This window comes from Mus caroli, chromosome 15 (genome assembly GCF_900094665.2).
Source record: "Mus caroli chromosome 15, CAROLI_EIJ_v1.1, whole genome shotgun sequence".
Classification (NCBI taxonomy): Eukaryota; Metazoa; Chordata; class Mammalia; order Rodentia; family Muridae; genus Mus; species Mus caroli.
The window spans coordinates 9,534,362-9,552,149 of NC_034584.1; the positions used below are offsets into that span (position 1 = coordinate 9,534,362).

At 42.8% G+C, this 17,788-nt stretch overlaps 1 protein-coding gene across 3 annotated transcripts in view; it reads right to left on the reverse strand.

Moving 5' to 3' along the window:
* Cdh6 (cadherin 6) overlaps positions 1-17,788 on the reverse strand; it is a 139,248-nt gene that overhangs the window by 49,503 nt on the left and 71,957 nt on the right. For all 3 annotated transcript variants that reach the window (XM_021183142.2, XM_029470041.1, XM_029470042.1), the window contains exon 2: positions 15,578-15,939. In XM_021183142.2, the coding sequence (XP_021038801.1) occupies positions 15,578-15,805 (228 nt within the window). In that variant the 5' untranslated portion in view covers positions 15,806-15,939. The remainder of the gene's footprint in view (positions 1-15,577; positions 15,940-17,788) is intronic.

The window sequence follows — 17,788 nt, forward strand, 5'->3', positions numbered from 1 at the left end:
TCTTTCTTTCTTTCTTTCTTTCTTTCTTTCTTTCTTTCTTTCTTTCTTTCTTTCTTTCTTTCTTTCTTTCTTTCTTTCTTTCTGTGTTTCTGTTTTTGTAAATTGATTTAGAGACAGGCTATCATAGTATATCCTAGGTTGGTTGAGGGCACCCTATGTAGCCCAGGATGGCCTCTAATTCATGGCAATCCTTCAGCTTCTGCCTATTGAGTGCTGCTGAGATTACAGCTATGAGCTACCACGCCTAACGCTTGAAGAACAACCTTCAGCCATCATTACTTTAGTCTAACGAAACCCACTTCAGGCTTCTGAACTCTATGACTGCAAGGTGATACCATTGCATGGCACATTGTCAAGAAATTTGTGGTATAATTTGTAACAGCAGCAATAAAACCTAAGGAAATAATTCCCTATTTTTGGAATTCATGATGAACTAAAGTGAACATAGTTCTTTGAGAATCCCAGTGGGAGGGGCTAGAAGCCCTTTGCACTCACTGAACACTTGCGTGTATTAGGCATGGCAGGAGCCCTATGGGTGATACTTGGTTTAATTCTTGAAGTGCTTTCAGGAGATAACCTTCAGTTTTTCCCTCTACTTCTCCTTTTTGTCCAGAATTGTAACTGGGGTCATAGGGATCAAGTGATTCACTTGAAGTTACAGAGAGTGCCAGGAATGTTACCGGGACATTCATGGCTGGCTCCCAAGTCTATGTCTGTTTTCATTAGGCCACATTGCCAAAGCAGCACCCACAATGACTTGGAACATTCGGGATTCATTTCATATATTAGGACCCAGGCTAAGTGATTTGTAAATTTTATTGGCACAAATGATACAAACTGTAATAGATGTTATTGTTCATTTGGGATTTATCAATTAAACAAATGCCTGCTTGGTTTATTAACCACATGAAGTTATTTCCCAAAAAAGGCATTGTTTATTGCTTTTTTGCTTGGCTTCTGAAGTCAAGGTCTTTCCCTGTCTTGGCAGACTGCAACATTAGTCTCAGCTTCTGCTCAGTCTAACATTTTCATTTTCAAAAGCCAGTGGTAAATCATGCTGAGAGCCAGATACCCAGTCAAAAATTGATTTAGGAAGGCACTGTACCTCACCAGCTATAATCCTATCTTTTGGCTTCAGTGTGTAATCTCTTCAGCCATTTGCCAAATCTAAGGACACACACACACACACACACACACACACACACACACACACACACACAAAACCTGCCCTCTATTTTTCCTTCCTTCTGACACACATGCTTTATAGGAAAATATAAATAGATAAGATACAGATATTTGAAACTAATGGACTTGCCTGAAAATGTATTGTTCTTGAAAGGTACAAAATAAGCTGGATATTATATTCTTCTTTGCCAGCCCTGACTTAGTACCTAAAATGTTAAAGCTCTATCTGTATAAAAGCGGTAGTTTGCCGGAGGGAGGGATCATTTCTTCCTCAAATTCATAGCTCTCGAGCATCCTGAATGTGCTCTGTAAATGCTGTTTAAATTGAATTTCACAACTTGCTCGTGCAGTCAAGGAGGTAACGGGGGTGCAGTTCTAGGAAGAAAGATTCTGAGCTCTCTCCTAGGTTTTCTTGCTTTGGAACAAGGTATGAGTTGGTAAATGATTAGGAAGCCCCACCCCATAAGCAGCCTGAACCAGTCATCTCCAGTAACCAGGCAAGACTTCCACTGGACAGATTGGGATACCAACCAAGCCATATGACCTTCAACCTACAATTTGTCTTGCCTGCACGACATATTGAGAGTAGTCAACCAGTGATTGGTCTCAGCATGCCATGACAGGGAGCCCACCCCTGACACTGCCTGGAGGGCCAGGATCCAGAGGCTGGAGAGGCTAGAAACCTAGGATAGAACCAAAGATGACCAGCAAAACCAAAACCAACCAATCAAACAGCAACCGGCTAACCAAGTCTCTGAAATGATTGCTAACGATATTCTGTTATACTCACAGACAGAAGCCTCGCGCAATAGTCATCAGAGAGACTTTATCCAGCAACTGATAGAAGCAGATGTAGAGACCCACAGCCAAACATTAGGAAAAGCCCAGGAAATCTTGCTGAAGAGGGGGAGGAAGGAGCCAGAGGGGTCAAGGACACCACAAGAAAACCCACAGAATCAACTAACCTGGACCCATAGGGGTTTATAGAGACTGACCTGACCATCAAGGTTCCTACATGGGTCTAACCTAGGCTCTCTGTTTAAATAGTATGGTTTGTAGCTTGGTCTTCTTGAGGAAATCCTAACAATGGAGGGGGACTGTCACTGATTCTTTTGCCTCATTTTGGGACCCCCTTCTTCCTACTGGGTTTCCTTGTCCAGCTTAATACCAGGAGAGGAGTCTAGTCTTAGTACAACTTGATACGTCATGTTTGGTTGATTTCCCTACCTTTTCTGAGGAAAGGAGGAAGATTGGATGCTGGGCGGAGGAGGGAACTGTTGTTGGGATGTAATGTAGTAGAGAAGAACAAATAATGAAAAGAAGGAAAGGAAGGAAGGAAGGAAGGGAGGGAGGGAGGAAGGAACGAAGAAAGGAATGAAATCCTGTCCCTTCAAGGGGACTAACTGTGACAGATCAGTGAAGAACAATGGTAGCCGATGGCCACACTGTCAAGTCTCCTGTCTTTCTGGTGTCCTGAGCATGGATATCTTTCTCACTGGTCTCCAGCCTCTCAGCATTTGTAGCCTCATTTTGCTCTCCACATACCTACAGTAGTCGTCTTTACTGCACCGCCTGTCTTCTCCACTGTGTCCAATAAGCAAAGAGCATTTATATGACTGTGCAGTAGCAGGTGGACTCTGGGTCCAGTGTTAGTGCTCTGTTAAAACCCACAGCTTCCCAAGACTCCACCTCCTCACATGTGAGAGGGCTGAATCATTCCCAACCTCATGCATGTTGTCATGGGGCACTTGAGGGATAGGATGCTCACACACATGAGAGTATCTCACAAACGTCTGAGCCTCTTACCACTAGAAGAACTAATCTTTGAGTTCCTCATCCTTACTACAATTTTTTCTGAAAGAAAGCTGTGCTCAAAACCAATCCAGATGCCCCCTCCCCTGTCAGGGGCTGCTCTTTCTTTCGTTGTACTCTCATCTCTGCATCTTCTCATCTAACACCTGGCACGACTTTAGGTGTTATTTGACGGTTTGCACTATGGTCAAAACCATGGCCATCATATCACTGTTTCACACCTCAAGCAAGTGATAGCTAGAACCCTGACAAGGCTAAACGCAAGGAAAGTTTACCCACGTCTACTGGCATCATTTAATTTTCTTGATTTGATTTAAAAACTTGTTTCCTGCAAGGGGCAGGTCGGTAGGCCATCACCAAGACCATAGCTTTAATGCAATGTGAACAGCTACCCCTGCCCTTTATATAGTATGTGGTTGGGAGAGTAGCTAGAAAATGCAAGATACAAGCAGGATAAGAGTGACTGTGCTGAAGTGGATGCTCACAGTCAGCTATTGGATGGATCATAGGGCCCCCAATGGAGGAGCTAGAGAAAGTACCCAAGGAGCTAAAGGGATCTGCAATCCTATAGGTGGAACAACATTATGAACTAACCAGTACCCCAGAGCTCTTGACTCTAGCTGCATATGTATCAAAAGATGGCCTAGTTGGCCATCACTGGAAAGAGAGGCCCGTTGGACTTGCAAACTTTATATGCCCCAGTACAGGGGAACNCCAGGGCCAAAAAGTGGGAGTGGGTGGGTAGGGGAGNGGGNGGGGGAGTGTATTGGGGACTTTTTGGATAGCATTGGAAATGTAAATGATATATATATATATAATATATATATATTAGGTATTATATATATATATGTATATATATATATATATAAAATTCTCAACATGAAGTATTAAAAAAAAAAAAGAGTGACTGTGCTTTCTCTGGTTTCTAGAGGGGAAATTAGCTTTCCACAGGATATATGATTTATTGTTTCTCACCTCTGCCACTGTCTTAGCCACCATTACCAGTCGTGCCTCCACCATCACCACCACCACAACTATCACCACCACCACCACCATCACCACCACTACAACCACAACTACCACCACAACACCATTGTCACAGCTGCCAAAATGATGCCAAACAAAACGAAACAAAACGAAACCAAACCAAACCAGTCCAACCCAAGGCTCTATATTAAGAAAGGAAAGAAGCCAGATCCTTACATCTTACAATATAGGAAGCATGTTGATACACCACTGTATTTGAAGGTGAGAGGTTTCTTTGCCTGTCTTCCTTACTCTTCTCTTGTAATTGTACTCACAAGTAGAGCAATAACTTCAGAGACTGTCTAGAAACAAGGTGTTTTTTTTTTCTTGTGAGAACTCTAAATATAATGGTTACAAGATGTAGTTGGTGTCACTCATGTAGACATTTTTGGTCCCTGTACTAGCAGATTTCTCTCCATAGCTGGATTTTTGGGTGAAATATTGCCATCAGCATTCTCTGTTCTTACATGTGTTTTCTGGTAATGTCTCTTGAACTGTCTGTACAACGTAGTTTCATAGGAGTCTGTGTGTGTGTGTGTGTGTATGTTTGCAGGTGTGTGCTCATGTGTTGGTGTGTTTATGCATGTGGAAAACATAGGATAACCTTTGTTTACTCACCTTTGTGCTTTTGTGTATGTATGTACAAAACACATGCTTGCACGGAGAGGGTGGAGACCAGTGTCTTGGTCTATCATTCTCTACCTTGCCTTGTTCCCCTTGAGACACATTTCTCAGTGAAACTGGCTCAAGCTGGCTGGGCTCTGCCCCAGAGATCCTCTAGTCTCTGACCCCTTCCAATCCTGGGGTTCCAGGGATGTGGCTGTGCCCGGCTCTCAATTGAGTGCTGGCATCTGAGTGGAGGTTCTCATGCTTGTGCAGTGAGGGCTCTTAACCGCTGAGCCATCTCTCCATTTTATTCTTCTGTTGAGATAGTCTCTCATGAACCTGGCTGGCCAGCAAACCCTGAGGATCTACTGTCCATGGCTTTTCAGAGCTGTGATTACAAGCACAGACCACCAAGCTTTGCTTATTTTTTTTTCCTTTTTCTCTCTTGTTATAGGCTCTAGGGGATCAATTTTCAGGCCCTCATGCTTGTAAGGCAGGCACGTTACTGACTAAGCTGTCTCCCAGCATGTTTCTTAGAAATGTTGAGAACACTCGGACTTCTTTTGGCTTTGTTTTGAATTTTCTTCTACTAAGACTCTCAAAATTGTCTTTTTTTTTGTTAGTCTTAAAGAAAGACTTTAACGATGCAATATTATCTGTCGTATACTCTTTTTGTTTGTTTTGTATATTCGTGTCTAACTCTGCTGTTTTGGGTCCTCCTGGTTTACACAGAGGGAGTTCAAGTTTTCTCGTATGCTCTCATAAAATATGTGTACTGCTCTGATGTGAAATACACAGGGGTGGTTTCCATAGAAAGATCTCCCTAAAAATATATAATGTGTGTATGTGTGTGTGTGTGTTCTGTAGCACACATGTGGAGGTCAGAAGGCACCCTCATTTGACTTTGCTGGAGACAGAGTCTCTTGTTTGTTACTGAGTATGCCAGGCTAGTTGACCTGTAGCCTTTCAGCGAGGGTTCTGCCTCTGCTTTCTGTTTCTGTAGGAATACCGCCATTACAGACATACACTACATGCATAGCATGTGTTTCAGCCCTGCTTGGTGACCTTAGCCCTTCTCTATACTTTTTTTTTTTGTCACTATTATTTCATTAAAGTTGGAAAAGTTGGGAGGCGGTTATTTTTTCTTTTTAACAGAAATTTAAAAATTGACTCACAGTGCATCAAAAGAATCTGTATATTTCAGAGAAGCACTAAACCTGTGGGAGGCATTCTTTAGAGAACATGGTGGATTTTTATCTTTTGGGGACATCATAGTTTAATTCAACTAATATTTGGCTTTCTCCAATACACAGATCTGTGATACACACCAGTGGGAACAGAAAAATTAATAAGCCGTTCAGTCTACAGTTTTGCAGAGTTTACAAAGCTATGAGTTTCAAAAGTATAAATTCAATATCTGAGATAAAGTTGAGAGAGCAGTCCTGTGACTGAGTAGGAAACACAGCTCCATAAGTTTAAGGTCAAAGTTCATCTTACACAAGGCATCAATTATTTTGCTCTTAAGGATGTGAAGCATCCAGATAATTAAAAGATTAAATCAACACCAAGTTTTCACAATCAAATTACTGGTTCAGTAATAAGTAGATTACAATATATAAAAACTTAATCTACATTATTATGTCTCTGAGTGTGGGGATCATATTTTTCAGGAATTGGATGCCTTAAACATTTATATTTATAAGAAAGAAGGTCTGGACATGTCTTAATATTTCATAACAAATGAAACAATGGAAACTCAGAATGACAATGTAAACTGGTGGTTTTTGAATCAAATTAAAGTATTCTTAAGGGTCAGTCTCTACAGCGTTTGTGAACCGTGAGCTCCATGCTGTGGTCAGACTCTACTGCAGTGCCTTGGGGTCACTCACTGTCCTGTAAGCAAAACCTCATCTAGCCTTTGAAGGTAAGCTCAGTAAATTTACCATTTCTCTAAGTACCCCTTTGGTGGAATCACGCCATGGCTTGTCATTGGTGCCCCCTAAGGTCAGTATAGACGTATATTTAAGTCTCCCCTGGAAAAGCATTCCCCCGAACTCCATGTTGTCATATGGGCTTAGCACGCTGGGTTGCTGTTGTCAAGTTGTACGTGCATTGCCTCGCTTCTCTGTTTCCAGCTTCTCACTCAAGGTATTTGACCTCCAGGACAACCCTGGGTGCCACCTCCTTTGTTTCTTTTTGTTCTTATTTAGCCTGTTCATGGATGGCAGGTGTAGTGTTCTACCCTTAAGCCTTTATTGGTAAATAGGATGTGCCCAGTCCTTTCCAAGTGTTTCTGTGTCAGATTTATTTAATCCTCACCTCAATTATTTTGTTATCTGTCATTTAACAGTTGAGAGAAGAAGGGACCAGAAAGAGGTTAAATACCGTGGTCTGTACTGTACACACAATCAGTGATGCAGCTGGGCTCCTCCGCTGTCAGAACACACACTGGTGAATGGCTGACATGGAATGATGTCAGACGAATTGAAATAGTTCTCACCTTAAATTTATTTTTAAAATGCTGCAGCGGAGTTATCTTTTTCAACTGCTTCCTTATCTCTAGTCAACATTTCTTTTGGCTCACATTAAACCCATCTAAAGTGGAATTTGTTTTTGCCATATTCCTAATAATTCTTTCAAGTTTTTTTGAAAGATACCAACTCATCTACAATACTTATTGATACACTTCATAATACACGTATTTTAATCTTCTTAAATGTTTCTCTCTACATATGTTTACACACACACACACACACACACACACACACACACACACACACACACACTGATTGAAAGAACCTATATTTTTCCTGAGAAGAGTTTTGCTATGTGGCTTTTTTTTCTTATTCCAGTATGTGATTTCCAATTTGATTTCTGTACACTGGCTTTTGAGAAAACCTCTTACTTTTCCTTACTTATCAATAATGGCAATTCAGGGGCTAGAGAGGTGGCTCAGCAGATAAAGGCACTGGCTGCTTTTGCAGAGGACCTGGGTTCAATTCCCAGCACCCATATGGTGGTTCACAACCCTCTGTAACTTCAGCTTCAGAAGATCCGATGCCTCCTTTTGGGCACCATCGGTACTGCATGCAAATGGTGAGCAGACATACATACACTTACAGAATACGCAGCTCCACAAAAGTCATCCTCTTTAAAGTTAGGCTGGCTCGCTGAAATCCAAGCCTTGGCTCGCTGAAATCCAAGCCTAGCCTCTCTCACCTAAACCCGGTTATTTCTTTTGTCAAAGGGTGATTACAATATAGTTTTCACTAGAGAATTGAAAGCTCTTCCAATTTACAGTTATCCATGGGGTACACACATTCTTCACGGGCTCTTCATGTCAGTGGAAATGAAGAAAACCAGTATTATCAAAACAGTTGTTTAAGAATATGCTGACAGTTGATTACACTAGGAATTCATTATTTGATTTTTGAGATGAATAATCATAATTAGGAATTTTGATTTCAAAAGAAACGTAAGCTAAGCTGTTGGCGTTCTGCATACTAATATTCCCATCTAGTGTGGAGGGCCCACAGTGTGGCGGAAAAACGGACTGATGCCAGCCAAGTATTTTCATGTTGTAATAACAGTACCACATTAAGGTGATGAATAAAGAAATACTTTTCAGCATTTATAAGTAGAGAGCAGAGGGTTTGTATTATGAGCACAGGGGTGGGGTGGGGGAGCCTTTGACCTCCAATGACCTCCTGATGTTTAGCTTATGGCTGTAAAAGTAAAATAGCTACAGCAGGAGGATTGAGCTCTTAGCACTCCTCTAGTCCCCTGATCCCTTCATTTTGAACAGCAAATTGAATTCATACAGGAAGCTCTGGGATTCCCCGTCATATAGGAATAGGAGCTGGAGGGCTGAGGCTCGCATCTCCTTTTGCTTTCTACGTGTGGCTCGGCTTGTTCTGCAGCCAGCACAGCTGAATGGCCGCCTTCGGGTTCACGGTCAAGGTCACATATTGAAACTTTTCTGCTCTCTACTTGAGCTGCCAAGCACAGAAGAGAGTATAAAAGTCAGAGGACTGCGGCAGCCCAGGACAGCTCCTCAGAGTCAAATATCAGATTGAAGCTTAAAAAAAAAATTTTAATGACTAATGTGAAATCAGTTGCTGGACAGTGGAAACAATGGCTGCCAATACTGGCAGCTGGGACATGACCCCGTGAAAGTTCCTGAAGAGTAATCAATGAGAGAGTGTGTGCAGCCACTCTATCTTAAGTACACCGAGTTGAAATATAAAAATGTTAAATGGCTGAGCATTAAATTTAAATGATGGAGAAGAAAGATGTGCCCGAGGCACTTGCCCTGACTCAGAGAGGGAAGATTGTCACAGGTTGCTGAACCAGAACAGAAGTTTAGAGGTTATCAAGGGAAAGAAAAGACCTTGAAAAAAAGTCACGGGGATCAGAAAGATCACTAATTGTGTCTAACTGTAAAGTGCTCACATGCTCTAACCATCTTAAATGTCACTGATGTGTTCTGGAAATGAGCATCGAGAAAGAGGGATGTGTGCTTGTATTTGCATAGCCCTTTAAAAGGTAGTCTTTAGTACAGCCCTTTCTCGCTGTGCTTGGATTTTACATAGTTCTCAGGTAAGAAATCACTGAAGGCCAAAGCAGGTCTTCCTCCTCCTCCTCGTTCTTCCTCTTCCTCCTCCTCTTCCTCCTCCTCCTTCTTCCTCTTCTTCCTCCTCTTCCTCCTTCTTCCTCTTCCTCCTCCCTCCTCCTTCTCCCTCCTCCTTCCTCCTCCTCCTTCTTCCTCTTCTTCCTCCTCTTCCTCCTTCTTCCTCTTCCTCCTCCCTCCTCCTTCTCCCTCCTCCTTCCTCCTCCTCCTTCTTCCTCCTTCTCCTCCTCCTTTGCTTCCTCTTTCTCCTTGTCTTCCTCCTCCTCTTCATCTTCCTCATTCTTTTTTTAGTTATTTTTACTCTTTTCATTTAGAATTCAAAATAGGTCTGTGAAGTAGTGAGCATCCGGGAAGGGAGGGATAACGGAGCACCTTGGTGGTCCAGTGGTGGATACTGACTGCTAGGGTCCTAGCAGTGTGAGACCCTGAGCTGAAAACTTGATGTCTTAGAGCCTTGGCTGACTTGTATATAAAACAACAGTAACAACAATGAATAATACCAATGCGTCTGTGTTATGTACACATCATTCTTAGTCTGTCTTCAGATGCTGTAACAGAATGCCTAAAACTGGGTAGCTTATAAAGAAAAGAAGGTTATTTGTCTTATATTCCTAGGGTATGGGGAACCAAAAACAGACTACCAGAGATTCTGTTAGGCTCTGCCGAGGACCTTGTGATGCTTCACCTTGGAGCAGAGAGTGGAATGGCAAGTAGCTGTGTGTGGAAGAGGAAGGCAAATGGTGACAGACATTTAAGGAGAACCTATGTTTGCGACTGCTAACTCACTTTGCCATGAGCTACATAATTCCCTTGTGAGGTTAGAGTTGCCACAACACAAACCGTACTAGAGACCCCAGCAGCTCTCAGTATCATTCCATTGGCAAACTTTGGCATGAGGTCTGGTGGGGGCCAACTACATCAGGGTCCAGTGAAGTAGCACACTTGAAGTGCTGGGCAGAGTGTGAGCCAAAGGGATGCTGTGAATACGCCAGCTCTGGCTTCATTTTGATGACACTGCTGTTGTTTGGAGCACGCTCTGAGTTACCTATTGAGCTGGTGCCAGGAGGTTCCCTCTTTAGCTTATGCTCTCCCTGAAAGCAACATCAACACAGGGATGACAGGTACTGGCATCCTAAAATATTGGTGAAGTATCGCTTCGTGTTGACTACATTTGGACCATATAATTATAGGAACAAATAATTGCTCATCCTTAATTTTAAAGGTGTGTATGGCTGAGGGCATTTATTTTTATGAGTTGTTAAAATATCGCTGTCTAATTACCAGGAGAAGGATGGCTTCTAGAATTGGGTAGACATTAATTTTAAAGACTCAAGAGACAGCTCTATCAGGACCGTTAAGACCTCAAATAGAACCTAAAGTTTCATGATAATAAAATACCCAGCTGATCATCCTCTCCCTTCACCAAGAAAACTGTCATTAATTTTCCAGAAGGTAACACAGTGCAGCACACTAAATTCCATAGATGTAGACCTCCTGGCTACCAAGAGGAGCTGTACTTCAGATACTTCTGGCAGTCCGTCTCTTGTGGACATTGTGTGGAGGCAGGGGCTAAAGAATAGCCCAGAAGATCAAGTGGATGAGATTTGCCATAGGCTGTGTAAAATGATGTGAGGCTCTTATAGAAGGGTGCACCAAATTCTGAGATAAAAGTGAAACAAAACAAAGTAAAGCACAACTAAACTAAACTAAGCTAAACATCCCCAAACCTTCATCTTTGACTAGTGAGTGCCCCCATCTTTAAAATCCGGCCTCTGTCTATGGCTCTGTACTCCCTTCTGATATGAAATGGTCGCAAATGGATACAGGCTATGGGCAGGGAAATGTTATATTCCATGAAGCTGGTCCTGGGGGTATGGGGGTTTCTGGGAAGGAAGATAGAAATGCTTTCTTCCCCATTTCCTATTAATTTTACATAAGTCAGACATCACACAAGTGGAAGCTGAATAAAGGCAAACGCTCCCTGTTCATCTGCTAACAGGAAACACGCACTTTGGGTTTTCTGGGTCACGAGTGCCACTTTGGTTCTCTTGGTTGTCGAATCTCTAAAGTTTGGACTCTTGGGTTTGTGACTTTTGCCCTTTTCGTGTCTGCAGGCAATTACCTTGGAGGGCTGGGCAATTCTCCCTTTGCACTGATGGCCAACACTCGCTCTGCCTTGAAGATGGAGTTCAGACACCATCACCGTCTCTAGGGGGATCTGCGGAACCTTAAAGCCCGGCTGCCCCCACTCCCGTATTTTCCCATAATTCTTTGTGGATGTCACTTGAACACTGAACTTGATGGTTTTGCTATCATGACTGACAGTCATGGGCTATGGTTCTGGAAATTGACAACAGTGTCAGAATCATTAGTACTTAATTAAAAACCAACTTAATCTGAATCTCCAGAGAGGTGAGACCCAGGTCAGGTACCTTTAAAAGTAGCAATTCTCAAACTTTTAATCTGTAAACTGCTCACCTGGGATCTCCTTGAACTGAAGATTCAGATTCAGTAAGTACTGGGTAGAACAGTGGCCCTCAAGCTGTGGGTCGCCGCCCCCTGGACTGTGTGTGTCAAATGACACTTTCACAGGGGTTGTAGCATTAGGAAGATTGAGAACCAAGAGTGTGACTTTCCAACAAGGTCTTATGAATGCTTCCTTGCTGAAACACCTCAAAATTGTTGCCCCTCCCCCACCAACAGTCTTACTTGTACCACTATCTATGTTTCTATTTGAAGCTCACACTGTTATAGCGTCTAGGGCCACTCCTTCACATCCTGCTAGCTCTATCTGCTACCGTGATTTTAAGCTTTTCCATGAGTGTACCCCAGCTCTGGCTTGTTCTTCTATCTATGCTAATCTCCTCGGGGACACAACATAGTGGAAGAGGCTGACGAATGTGAGGACAAGGGCTGCTGCTGCTCCTTCATGTCCCAGTGCGGATCATACACCTCCCTTCATGACTGCCCCAGCCTTGCTCTTTTTCCTTGCTCTCTTTCCTTGCAAGGCTCTTGTGACCTTGTGTGACCCCTTCTCCCTTCACTCTCCACGTTCGCCCTCACATTTTCCTTCCTCCCCCAACTCTCCCTTAGATTTACTTTGAAGAGACCAACATGAACAAAAGCACACGGCTTGTCTATCTGTGGAGTATTTTCCTTTAAGTCCCATTTGTTCATTCAGCTCCATGATTTAGCTCTGTGAGCGCTTCTGTCCTTCCATGTGTAGATCAGATCCATCTCTTTAATTTTAGGCAAAATGGTGCTAGGCTCTGAGTAATTACTATTTGGAGCACTGGCCACACTACTAAAAGTTAACTTACAGCCTCTGTGTGGATTCACACACCAACCTAACTAGAGTCCGTGGCTCCCAATGCTTACGCAGCAGTACTCTGGGTGCTTCAGGCAGCTTAGCAGGAGCCTCAGAGCAACGCCTGACATCTGCCCATCAATTTGCCATTCCTAGCTCAAGGCAGTTCACAGATTTTACAGAAGGTGGCGCTATGTTCCTTTTGATGATGTCATACTCAGTGCCTGGGTTTCCCCTCAATGGCTGGGAAGCATCTACAGGGTAGACTTCAGGGTGGACAGGGCAGCTGGGGAGTGGGCTCCGGACTGTTTGAAAAGGTGTTCAAAGCCATCTAAGATACGGCCATTAGGAATGAGATAAAAATAGCAGTTTTTGTTAATTTACATGTATTATCATTTCAAAGGGTTATTGAGCTCTTAGAAGAGAAATTCTTACTGGGTTATTTTAGTCTAACTGTTTACTACATGAGACCATTAGGTATTTCTTTTTGCCTAAGGCTGGCCTGAGAAACAGCCCTGTGGCCCTTAAGAACTTTGGAACCTTTGCCCTAGTCCAGACACAATTCCTCTGAGTCGTCTAGTCAGCTGTCTTCTCTTCCAAGTTAGTTAAAGTTAAAAGTTGTCACACGTGTCGGCACAGTAAAGGCCCACTCTGCTTCTCCTTTTTTTTCTTTCTTTTGAAAAAATAATTTTTTTAAAAGGTGGACAAGATTGAACCTGGGGCCTTGACTTGTTAGGCAAGCATTCTACCCCTCAGCCACCACCCCAGCTTTCCCTCCATCTTTTTCTATTTTTTTTTCTTATTTTCTTCTGCTTTTAATTCGAATAATAGTTGTCTGTTGGTATCACACTTGTGCAGAGATGGATTTGAGAAACGGCCGTCTCCACAGTATGAGAACGACACTCACGTCCCCTAGAGTGGCCCTCACAGGGCGAGGACAACGCCAGTTCTCACTGTCGGTCTATTTTCTCCAGCTAACATTGCTAATGTGTTTTGACCTCAGGGAGGAGGAGGGCAACTGGACAAAGCAGAGGACTGTGAAGGGTGAGGAAGGGAACTGTACGGAGTTGCCAGTAGACTATCCAAATACAATCAGCGTGGGGAAAGCCGTGGCTAGGGACCGACTCCGCTATTACTTGCCATATATTTTAGCCACTGAGATTTGCTGATGACCGTAGTTTGCTTCTGCAGGGTTAGAAGACTCAATATCCCACTTCATTATGCATAGACTTGGTGGAGCATGCACAATGAGTTTTTCAACAGTTTTAGAGATTTCAAGCGGATTGGCCAATGGTGCCTGTCTCACTGATGCTTCCACATGACTCTGCTTCCCGGGGACTCTGGGGGCAGGAGGTTGAGGCTCCACTTCCCACCTGGAGAAGCCAAAAGCCTGGAAGGTTTCTTACCAATCCAGGGTCCTGGCAACTGGTAGTTTAGGGAGGCAGTTTTGGACCTGTACATTGCTTGCATCGTATCCCCATGGCTACTTCCCCTATCACAGTTATAAGTGTTAAGCTGAATCCTGGACGTTAAGAATCTGTGGTATTATTGGCATTAAAGGTATCACAATTTAGGAAGGAAAATGAAGCGGGTGAGGGGGTTTCAATCATTCTGACAAAGAGCTTTTTAAAGCTTAATCTTCTATGGTAATAGTGCTATTTGCATTGTAAAAGTGCTTTAAAGATTAAAAGAAAAAATTATTACTCCATTAACACTGTAGCGACAAGTTGCACAGAGGAAGTGAAGTACACGCAAGGGAAGCCTGTGTTCTATTGGTCCCGCCAGGTGTGAGTTGCAAAGCAAGTTGGTTACAAGATCTTTGGGCACCAGTGTCACTGTCCCCAGCTCTCTGGATATTTCCTCTTTTACTTTATTCCACATTAATTATTCACCTCCCTGGAACACTGCCTGGCTATCTCAAGCTAAGCCTCCTTCATTTATGGTGGTAAATACGTTAGGAGAATGTTTGCACAGAGTTACTCAGGGATATTTGATCACAGATTGAAATGTGAACATGCAGCCTTAGGAATCTGCAAAATTTATGCTATTTGCCTGATCTCCTGATGAAGGTATTTTAAAATCAATCATAGGAAGAGGCATTTTTGTCATCTATCTTTTTTATGTTCATTCTCAATTTAAGAGACTCGTGAAAATTATTTTTCTTGTCCACACCATTTAATAAAATCCACACTCAACAAGCTATAAACAGACACCCCTGGTTCATCTTGTACATTATGGCCCAGGTCAAATTTTTCTTCAGCACGATAGCTGATGATACAATTAGGTGACATTCATCATGACAGGTGAAGGATGCACGAAAGCCTCACACTCTACTTTCTAGTCAATAAAATGGTCAGATGCTATCTAGAAATAGCACCTTTGTGTAACACGAATCTTTCGTCAACCCTGCTACAGGTAAATCCTAAGAATTTAAAATGCCTGCTTCTTGCCAATTATCTGGGATAAGACTAACCACTACCACTTACAGCAACAGTAACTACCCCATTTAACCTCCGGGGTTGAGTTTTGCCAAGAAAAGGCACTGTTTTCTCTGAGAGCCAAGGGTGCTGGGAGAAGCAAAGCTAAGAAATAGTTAATGTGACTCAGGCTCGGGATGTTTGCTTTCAAAATGAGAAAAGGACTTGTTCCCCTCACAGCACAGTCATTCAATTTTTAATAGACCCCACTTTACAGGCTGGCTGGACCCCATTTTTCCAGCTAAAGTAAAAAAAAAATTAAAGGATTTATGATAATCCTTCGTGGATGGTTGTGGGCGGTTCGTTTTTCCACCAGAGCATTCTCTCTCTGTTACACTGCAAACATTTCTCAGCTTCTTGCTACACTTTCATCCCGCAACTACTCAAGCGAGGAGAGAAAAAAAAAAGTCTCACCAGATAAGCAACAATTCATACTGTATTGGGGAATAGTTCACATTCTCCCTGTCTATTTCTTAGCAGTAACTTCTTCAGGCTTTTAAGCCTAGACTGTCGAAACACCCAAAGGAGGCCTACCTTGCCCACGTACTGATAATCGGACCCCGTGTACTCCTCCAGGAGGAAGAACTGATTCCACATCCAACTCCTTTTCGAACGGCTCAGCTCATTCCTGCTGTTTGCAGAGAGCTCCAGGGCCTTCCTCTTTGCTGGGAAGCCACTAGTCCTTTTAGATAATGGGTTTGAGAAAGTTGGGTAGGGCTGGCCGACCCAAAAGAGCAGCAAGAAGTACCGGTAAGTTCTCATGATGATGGCAAGGCAGGCAGTCGAGTCTGGGTAGTGAACTCCCCTTTCCTTAATATGCCTCTTTTCACTGCACCAAATCCAGGCTCATTCCTCCTTTCTTCCTTAATGTTCTTTGCTTGGCTTTCAGAGGGTACCTGGAAAGGATAATAACATATCAAGCACTTTTAGAGATGCTTAAAATTCAGTGTTAGAGCAAATAGGCAGGAGCAAGAATGTAGAAACTTGAATGGCAAAATAACAACAAAAAAAGTTGGCTATCACTTTTGAAATGAGGACAACTGTCTTTTAGGTACACAGAAGGGGATGCGCAGAATGGGAGGCGCGTACCCGGGGGAACTGCTCTTTCTAGTTTTCCTTTTATATCTCTTGCAAATCCGACGTTAAGTAATCGCTCTGCTGCTAGAGTTCAACGCGCCAGGATGGATAATTTCACTACTCGTTTGCTTTGGAATATGTGGGCTGAGATCTGGTTAGAGGAAACGAGTTTGTGTTTCTGATTCCATTTGCATATTTATATCTCCATGAACAAGTCCAAGGCAAAGAATACCATAGACAATTTAAATTCAATTGCAAGTGGATCGTTTGGAAATTTCACTGGAAGATTTTGAGCACCTGGGATGCACCAGGCAGGAGGTGAGGCAGAACTTGTTCTGCAGACTCTTGGCTGAGGAGATGTGCGATGATGGATCAGCTGGGTCAAATAAGGTTGGAAAACACTGTACGCCTTCTCTTCCAAATGAAGATTTGCAGAGGGAAGTTTCTGAAGTGATGTGTGTGTGTGTGTGTGTGTGTATAACAGTGGTGACAGTAGGCTTGTCTTTAATCTAAACTTTGCAAACTTTGATCACACCCCTCCATGAGAACTATTTATACCATAATATAAATGTATATATGCATAAATGCACTGTGTCAGTTCACTGAGAAACTGGCTCTAGAAAGTCACTTGTCTCAGAATGTCACCCAAAGACCCCTTGTCTGGGGATGGGTGGTCTCCTGAATTCTGACAGGGAGGAAAGATACCAGAAAGCAGGCCATGAGCATTGTGTCCTAGAGAGTAGCTAAAAGGTATGCTTGCTTTCCGCCTGAGGTGACTATTGTCTGTGTCACGCCAGGTAAATGTCTCCTGTGGAAACAGGGAGTTGGAAGTTCAGCCAGGAGAAGCTTGTCTGTGGAAAGCTCAGTTGGGGACTGGAGCTGAGGTTGTATGTTCCTGACTTAGTGACACTTTCCCCCTTTCTGTTGTGACTGCCTATCAGGTACTTTCTATGTATCAATTTACTTCTGTTTGTGATCTAGTTAGTGAATGCACTCATTAGAAACCAAAGGGATAGATCATCTTCTCGATCATGCAGAATAAACATGTAAGAGTTAAATAAGCGGTATTCCAATTTCCCTAGGAAATCCTTGACTTGTATCTCTAGATTTCACTTGTGTCATTGACAATGATGGTCAAATTGTTTCTGATTTTCACAAATGCATTAAGCAGACCCTAGTATCACAGTGAGGACCACTGATGGTGTGCTTTTTCAGAAAAGTCAGCGATTAAACAATATGAGTAATTATTTTTGTGGTAAATATTAATTTTCAAGAAACCAACCTATTTTTTTTTTAAATCTCTGGGACTCTTGGTAAAGATGGCCGTTTGATTCAATGGCTTACACAATTAAGGCCTTAACGCCATATTGCTTCCCTATGCTTTCCCCTGCCTCAGATTCCAAAGGGCACTGGCATCACAGCCCTGTCCCACCATAGCTGGCCTAAGTTTCCCAGAAAAAATAAAGAATACAGTGGATTTAACAAATGACATATTGATCATGCTATTTGAATATGTTCTTGAATAGCGCACCCATAAACACAAGAGCTTTGGCATGAGAACACCACATGAATCAGACCAGAACATCCTCCTTACGTCATAGGGATATGCACGCCTTAGGTACTCTGTTCAGTATTTTTGTTTCCCTAATCATAAAAGACAGATCCACT